Raw genomic sequence first — 8639 nt, 5'->3', positions numbered from 1 at the left:
TAACAGACCACACAGGGCGTTACTGTTTTCTAAGGTCTTTGTGATGTGTGTTCTATTTGTTTCCCTTAACTTATAAGGTTGTTGACATTCCGAGTCTTGTGAATCTGTGTATTTCTAAAGGAAGCTGTGGTGGGGAGGGTGTTCAATATTCAAGTTCCTAGATTACTAATTATCTAATGAGAGCAATCAGCCAGGAGTGAGAGGTTCCTCAAAGTGTACCCAAGGTCCTTTCTATGGGGAGGGAATCTCTGTTATAAGGGTTTTACACAGAATTAAAGTTTGTCAAGGGCTCAGTCAGTCCTTCAGGAGTCTACAATATAAACTGATACCTCAAATAAAATAAAATTTCAAAATATAGCTTGGCCATGCAACTTAACTCTTACTTAGTAGTAGGTAAGTGATCTGAAGTAGTTTTATTTTAAATAGTGCACTATGGAACACCGAGAAACAAATGTTTTAAAAAATATTATCTAGTAATTATAAAAATCTTGTGAAAAAGCCAAGGATAACTTTGCTTTCAAGGAAAAACAAACATTTAAGTATCCAAACTATGTCTGTAGACTCCCCTTCCTTCAAACATAAAGCTTAGAAGTATTATCCCATGGGGTGGGTTTCCACTAATACACTACAGTTTAAAGTATTTCCTGTTATCCAACCTTCAAATATGAAAAACAAAACAAAAAAACACTAGAAACTGAATTTACAAATAGTAATACCAGTAACTGGACTAAGTCCAAATGGGCAATAAAAACACCTATATACTACACATCAAGTAAGTGCACTGGCAAGAAAGTCATTAGTATGACACAGGCTTTTAAAAACAACAAAATGACTTTTGAAAATAAATCACCATATAGTTTTCCAAGAACCTTTATACATCTGTTTAATTAGATTAGCTTTACAAGCAACTTGCGAGCTCTTTCATAATGAAACACTGCTTTTTAAATTACATGACTCTATAGGCAATTTGTAAATGAGTCCTGAAATTCTTTGCCTATTATTAAGGTCTGTGTTTTACAGCTGGTTAATGTCATGAATAAAAATAGCATTATGAAGTTTGTCTTTAACCAGGATTAAACACAAACAGGTCATTAAAGTTTTTTAAAAAGTCCTACCTGGTGACAAGTTAACTGTCTTACCACTATGAAATTCTAAGAAGATAGTGAAAATATGGCTGCCCTGAATTGTTGATGTTTTCCTAATGATTTATAAAAATGATGAAGCAGATTAAAAAAAAATACACCATCGTGTTAATTCTGTCTGGCAAACACTACACAGAGATTAGAATTTGGTACTTCGCATAACTGCAGAAGTATACATTTGAATTACAAAGGGGCTCACAAATTAAAAGCCTTTTCTGTACATACATCTAAAAATAAAATTCAAACATACCTCCCATCAAAATAATATAACTTCCAGTAAACCTAAAAAAAAAAAGTAGCGCTTTTTAATTGTGGCTTAATGCAATGCACTGCACTGCAGACCAGACCAGATGGCAAAAATGACTTGCACTCCTGGATCAGGTTGGCAGAGGCACTTACAGAAGAGGTGTTGGGTCAAATTTATGGAAAGAAGGGAGGAAAGAGGAACAAAAATGGTACACATTTGGTAAAGACAACAACAATTCTGAGTACAAGCTAGAATTCTTTCTGCAAGTTCTCCTAAGTGAGATCACAATACTGAATGTTGACCCCCACCCCACTCCCCACTGTCAGTTTCACTAAACAATTAATTTTTTTCATGTTTTACATGAACAATAGCAATCTTTTAATAAAAATTACTGAGCTTTCCATAGAAAAGGTTTCTAATTGAATACAAACTATACAGATGCTAAAATTGTCATAAATTGAAATATATACAGAAATATTTCTGTACACTCACATTGTTTTGGCAAAGGAAATCAAGGACAGAGATAGAAAACTTAAGTGGGCAGGTGTGTACCCAGAATTTGTGAGAGTGGATACGGCCCTGTGGACTTTGCTAATGAGCACAGGAAAACATTTAAGTCCAAGACACCCATCCCAATTCATTCTTTAAACAACAGAAGTTTAGGGAGGTCTTGTGTGATTTAGTAACATTCCCTCTTTCTGAAAAGTAAAAAAGAACACCAAAACATAAAAACTAAAGCGTTTCGACTTTCTTACTAAATGTACATCTTTTTCAGTACTGATCAAAGGCCAGTGTTATGTTTGGGGAATGCTTCAACAGAACAAGACTCTGAAAGTTCATTGCACATTAAGCCTGTAATGATGCATTTCAGTCTCAATGTATACATAATTTGCCCTTGATACTATATAACAGAATCAAGGTGCTACTGATCTGCAGATCAGGTGGGGCATTTAATAGGAAGAAAACATATGCATACATCTAAGTTTCAGGAATGGAGATATCTCTTTTTAAACATATAGGAAATTTCAGGGTATATCTGAAAGCCTAAGAAAGCCCTTTTTTATCTTAGGAACTTGATGCTACGTCCCCAAAGCCAAGGATAACCTGGATATAGCCTCAAGCTCAGTGCCAGTCACTTTATTATTATTATTTTTAAAATTTAACTTAAAAGATAAAGCCCTTCCCACTCTGGATTTAACTTGTAAAACATGAACTAAAATAAAATAACTGATAGTAGAATAGTGATTTTTTTTCCTGTTAAATTTAATTAAGGACAAAGTAAAAAAATACAGTAGCAATCTTTAAGAGTTCAAATTAGTTTAAGATATGACTACAAAAGAATCTGATTTTTAGCTGGTAAGTAAAGTGCTCCTTTTCTGACTTTAAATGTAAAGAAAATTAAAGTGATCTTCAGTTACTGGCAACTATCATTAAATTAGGTCTTTTAGGGCAAAGGATAACAATATGAAGAGGTTTACAAAAATAGATTGATGCTATTTTGGAGAATAATACTGTAATTTTTACTCAATTCACTTTGATAAACTGTACCTGGTCATACAAAAATTACCCCAAATTCAAATTTGACTATATAAAAAAGGGAGAGATGAACTGGATTCAGCTGGATGATAGGTCTGGCAAAATATAATAATGAAAAAATTCTATGTAGGGCACTTATTTTATGTCCAGATGTATATGTCAATTTTAATCGCTTATATTCTTCAAATAAGCAGTCACAGGTTTGGAGTCAGTCACACAGTACAATGCCACAGCAGTCAAAATCTTCTTTTTGATGCAACACAAAAATGTTGTTTTGGTTTCCATATTAAAATGCTGACTTGTTGTCTATCTTCCTTTATCCCATTTATTCAAATTCACAAGTTAATGAACGGCATCCATGTAGGTGTGTCGCTGGATCAAAGACTCTATAAAACGTCTTTCCCAATTGAATCAGAAGGTTTATTAAGTTCAACTCTCACACCTTTTTCACCTACAAGGGGAAAAAAAAAGCATCTCAGGTAAAAAAACAAAACACAACCATGTATTACACCTGGCTCCAGGCAATTACTTCTCTACTTTTAGTTCCTCTGTCATATGATGGCAAAACCCTAACTCTGCAATCATTAACTAAAAACCATTATTTCTTCTTCAAATGTTATCTCCAGCACAATCAAGTTCAGTGAATACAGTGCTAGGCTTCCTTAATTAATGAACCTTTAAGATTCCTATAATGTCAAAAGCCCTAGATCTGGAATTAGATGCTATAGCTTCAAATCACAGTTCTGTCACCTACTCTGCGTGATGCTGTGCAAGTAACTTCTCTTGGACTCAGCTTTCTCACAGAATGAGTCAGAGGGGATGGACTAAGTGACTTCTAAATTTCCTTCTAACTCTAAATCTATGACCCTCTGGGGAAAAAAAATCAGTCTATTTATTGACTCTAACTTCTGCCTTTTTTGAATGCATGCAAGTTAGTAAAATGTACTTCACAGCAGTTTCTACAGCTAATGACTTGAATAACATATAAAAGGGGCAGGAAGATTAGAACTGCTAAATATTGATCAGTATGAAAATCACCAGGAGGTTCATGCTAGGATGTAGTTTCTAATACTCCAAGAAAGCAGGCTTTTGTGAGTATTCTCTGAAATTAGAACAGAGCGATCCACTAAAATATACACAAGCAGGTAAAGAGGCCATGGGTGGAATCACTGATATAAGAGAAACAATCCAGAACTTGGGACTGGGCTGAAAGAATCTATCTTCATAATACAGGCATAATCTAATAACTGATTTTATGTATATCTAATGAACACAAAATCTAAAGGTTAAACTGAAATTCTGAAAGTAAGAACAGGACTATTCTGCTTAGCCAAAGACCTCACTGCTACAGACATGAGAATTCCACTTTTAAATAAGAGAATGTAAAACTTCAGGAAAATAAGGAATACTTTTGTCTGGCCTCAGTGCAGTCTATTTTTGGAAATCACTGAGAAGAAAAGTGATGTTTTTAATACAAACCCAAAGTGATTATTACCTGTTAGATATTTTACTTTAGCTCGTGCCCTCTCATCTGCGTCAAAATACCACACTGTAATTGCGTACCTAGAAGAAAATTTAAAACAAAGGGAAAATATGAGGCTCAAACAAGATAATGGATATGAAAGTACATTGAAACCATGCAGTAATATACAGATGTAAGGCTGAGGAGAGGTATGCCACTTCAGCAATATTAAAGTTAGAATTTAATTCTTTTATAACTATCTTAGTATTTTATCTAAAAGAATTATTAGTACAATAAACACTCACTTACGCAGCAATTTGATTCATCGAGGAACATAACTGAGAACTAGGATGTAAGCAAAAAAGCCCTCTGAACAGCCAAAATAAATGTCATTAAATCCATGTATTAATGCTCACATGCTTTACTTATAGAAGAACCCCTCAGGGTCTCACTTATTGGATGTATACTTTTAATAGACTTAGTTATCTGATATTAACATTAATTATTAATTGATCAAATGATTAAAAGCAACAAATTACCAGGATTAAGGGAGGTGGGGAAGGTTGGTGTTAACAGAATTGACACTGATACTATTAAATTACCTCTATAAGGAAGAAGACAGAAACACCATAAAAAATAGGCACAAGAACTCAAAAAACATACAGGGTGAGACCATTTAACACGAGGAAAACTGCCACTGTACCTTGACAACTTCTAAGGCCATCGCTATGTTAAAACACAGTACAACAATGGGTAACAGCCCCAAGTAATCAAATAAAGTTTAAATTATGTGAAACTACAAAAAGAGATTTTCAACAAAAATAATTCAAATAAAGTTTTGCCGTTTTAAGGGGTGAACTTTATTTTCTGTAGATCACCTTTTTTTTTTGCCAACAATGTATGATAAACTAAAAGTCACTATATTCAGGGTGTAAAAGAAGGTATACAATTTAGAAATAAAAAGTAACAAACTGAAAAGAGAAATACAAAATCCAAACTGAAGAGTAAGGACTATTTAGTTTTTATATCCCAAGCTCAAAGCACAATGCCTGTAGACAGTAGGCATTTAATAAATGTTGAACTCAATTTTCTTATTTAAAATTAGGAGATTATCCAGTAGCTTTGAACCACTGGTCATGGGCAGCAAAGAACAATAATTGAGAGAAACAGTGCTAATAAATACTACAAAACTAGCCCATGTAAACATTTACTAGTATCTACTACATACAGAATACTGTGCTAGTTACTTGGAAAGATATGAAAATGAGATACAGTCCATACTCCAATGAAACTTATATAATAGAGAAGTGTGACACATATATAAATAATATAAAATGATACATTATATGAAAAATTCAAATAATAAAATATTGTGTGATGCAGAAAGAAAGTGATGGGGAAAGGGAAAGGCTTCACAAGAAGGTGATATTTTATCTGGGCTCTAAAGTAGTGGTGTCAAACTCAAAAATAGAAAAGTGGCACATTAAATAGTACAGTGGATCCTTGCAGACACATATGGACTTAGAAAACCAAATATTAACATTAAACTTTTTTAAAATTATATTTTCCAATCCCATTTCAATCTGGTTCAGGTACATGCATGTTTAACACTTCTACTCTAAAGGATGGGTAGAAATTTAAAAGGGATGGGGCAGGGGCATCGTGACATAAAGAACCATGTCAACAAGGAGGCCAGAGGTAGGAAAGCATGGGGCGTATATAAGGGATAGGAAATCTAGTTTAGGTGAAATAAAGAGTACAAAGTGAAGAGCATGAGACAATACTGGAAAGGTAAGTAGACTGTGCAGGCCTTGAACTTTGGAAGAACCAAATATAGGATACAATAAAAATTACTAAGCTGGAAGAGAATTAAGAATTATCCAATTCAACCGTTTCATTTAACTAATGAAGGAACACATCCTGAGACACTGGGTGACTTGTCCAACAATACACAGTGAGTTAATACGATGGCTGGCACCAGGACCTAGGGCTCTGGGTCCTTAGTATTTCAGTGACCTTCCTTCCACTATACCACTGTGACTCCTAGTGTTGATTTTTCCATTCTACAGGCTGACTTTGGTAATATATGGGGAAGCTACAGGATCCTAAAAAGTCATGTAGTCCCACCTCCGCATTCTGGAGATGATGGAAGTAGTATGATCATGGCATGAAACCTTCCTTGCTGGGAGTTCCTATACCAACGAACTTAGGAGTTTATATGTCAGAGGAGGGATTTGAACCCAGGTCAAAAGACACCAGAGCCAGGGCTCTTTCCACTATACCACACCCTGCCCCTCTACTCAAAACTATTAATCTCCCTTCGCTCTTTTATTTCCTTTAACTGCTCTACAAAAATCTTGGCTAACCAAACACTAAAACAGTCTACTGGCTCAGTGGAAAGATCTCTGGATTTGGATGTGTTCAAAATGTGGCTCTGCCACTTAATACCTGTGTGACCTTGGATGCTTGTCTGATACTTAAACTCTCTAGGCCTCAATGACCTCATCTGTGAAATAAGATTAGATTGGCTAACCTCTAAGGACTCTTCCAGCTAAACCTCCAATCCCCTTCTCTGTCCAAAGTGGCCACTGGAATCCAACCTCTTTTGTGGAGGCTTCTCTGACCAGCCCAGCTGGAAGTGACATCCCTCAGGAACAAGACTAGATGGCTTCTTTTAGCTCTATGGAATCACAGCATTTGAACTTATGACTCATTTAATGATCATCTACTGCCTTATATTTTTAGTTACCTTTCAACATGTGAATACATTATCTCTCCAAAGAGGCTGCAACAGACTGGTCTTTCCCACCACCACAGTGTTTTACCATGACACATGGGGCTTAGCCCTCCTCTCATTGCAAAGTCTAGTATTAAAGAGACCAAGTGTTCAGTACAGAACAAGGGCTATGTACCTGGGATGAAAGCAGGCAGGAGAAAGGTCTCCCTGAGTCTCTAAGTCCTCACCAGAGGCAAGTGCTGAAACCTTGTCCTGTACTACTGTCGCTTCTTTATACTATTTCCATTATTTCTATTGAGCTAGTACTTCGATCTTATTGGAGCTTCTAAGTTGCATGAAAAAGGCAAACAATTAAAGTCTGTGATGTTTTTAAGATTCATAACCTTTTAAGGCTGCCTTTAATTCTAAGTTGGCTAAACCAAATATTTTCTTAGTGTAGTTATCCCCGTTAAAATAATCTTCCCATAACAGTGCCACTTTTTAACAAATTAATTTTTGATGCCAATATCTTAACTTTTTAAAGTATGACAAACACTTATGGTGTGATGCAAAGATTGCTCACGACTAGGAGTCAGCCATGGGTTGCAGGCTTGCATCTACCATTTACTAGCCCGTGCAGTCAAACTGTTTCACTTTTCAGGCCTCAGTTTCTTCATCTATAAAATGAGGGAGTTCAACTAGATGATCCTGAAGATCCTCTGTAGCTCTAATACTCTAATTATTAGTTGTGACTAAAAGGTAGTTAATATTCCACACCTCTCTTCTCCGTGGAGGAGCTTGATAAATGCTAGTTTTTAATAAATTTTAATTGACATAACTGTGCACAGGCTGTTCCCCATGCCTGATGTGCAAATGCCACTAGTGAGGACCCCTAGAATTCTTCCAAAGTTCCATTCAAGCACCACCTCCTATGGGAGGTCATCCTTATCCCTCCAGCTTCTAGTTCCTTTCCTCCTCTTCCTGAAGTTACTTTGCATTAAATTTTTTGTGCATATTCTATGTACTTAAGTGTGTACGTGTTATTTCCCCTTATAGAATAAAAGTGCTTCGAAGGCTGGGACTGCTTAATTTTTGTATTTATATTGTTGGCATCTGTCATGGTAATGAAGTACATTGTATGAGGGAGCTGGCTGGCTGATGAGCACTACCACAGGAAAAGCTTGCTGGAAAAGAGGAACAGAATGCAGCAGATACCCAGAGCTTTCAATTTTATTTCAAAAATCATTCCCACTATTTTTATGATCTCTTCCTCACCCTCACACCTGTCATTGCTCCTCTCCATCCTAACCCTTACTTTTCCCTCCTTTTATTTCAAGCCTCATCTTTACTTTCTATTTTCCAGTTTCCACCACTCCTTCTTTATCCTCCTATTTTAACTCTGCATCTTCTTCCTTACGCCACTCTCCTACCCAAGCAGAAAGGATCCACCAGCCAGTGGATAAAATACAAGGAGACTTGGGGACCTGCCACAATCTTAAGGTAACCATATGGCAGGGGACAGAGAGATGCAGCATA

General features: G+C 35.9%; 1 protein-coding gene across 1 annotated transcript in view; it reads right to left on the bottom strand.

Moving 5' to 3' along the window:
- Nucleotides 1-394: 394 nt before the first annotated feature.
- Nucleotides 395-8639, bottom strand: part of EGLN1 (egl-9 family hypoxia inducible factor 1) — a 73589-nt gene continuing 65344 nt past the window's right edge. Inside the window, exons 4-5 of the mRNA XM_036754479.1 lie at nucleotides 4421-4488; nucleotides 395-3376 (exon numbers count right to left, since the gene is read on the bottom strand). Coding sequence (XP_036610374.1) covers nucleotides 3312-3376; nucleotides 4421-4488 — 133 coding nt within the window. The 3' untranslated portion in view covers nucleotides 395-3311. The remainder of the gene's footprint in view (nucleotides 3377-4420; nucleotides 4489-8639) is intronic.

Source organism: Trichosurus vulpecula, chromosome 4 (genome assembly GCF_011100635.1).
Source record: "Trichosurus vulpecula isolate mTriVul1 chromosome 4, mTriVul1.pri, whole genome shotgun sequence".
NCBI lineage: Eukaryota > Metazoa > Chordata > Mammalia > Diprotodontia > Phalangeridae > Trichosurus > Trichosurus vulpecula.
Note: the sequence above shows the minus strand (reverse complement) of the source record. Positions and strands in the feature narration are given on the sequence as shown.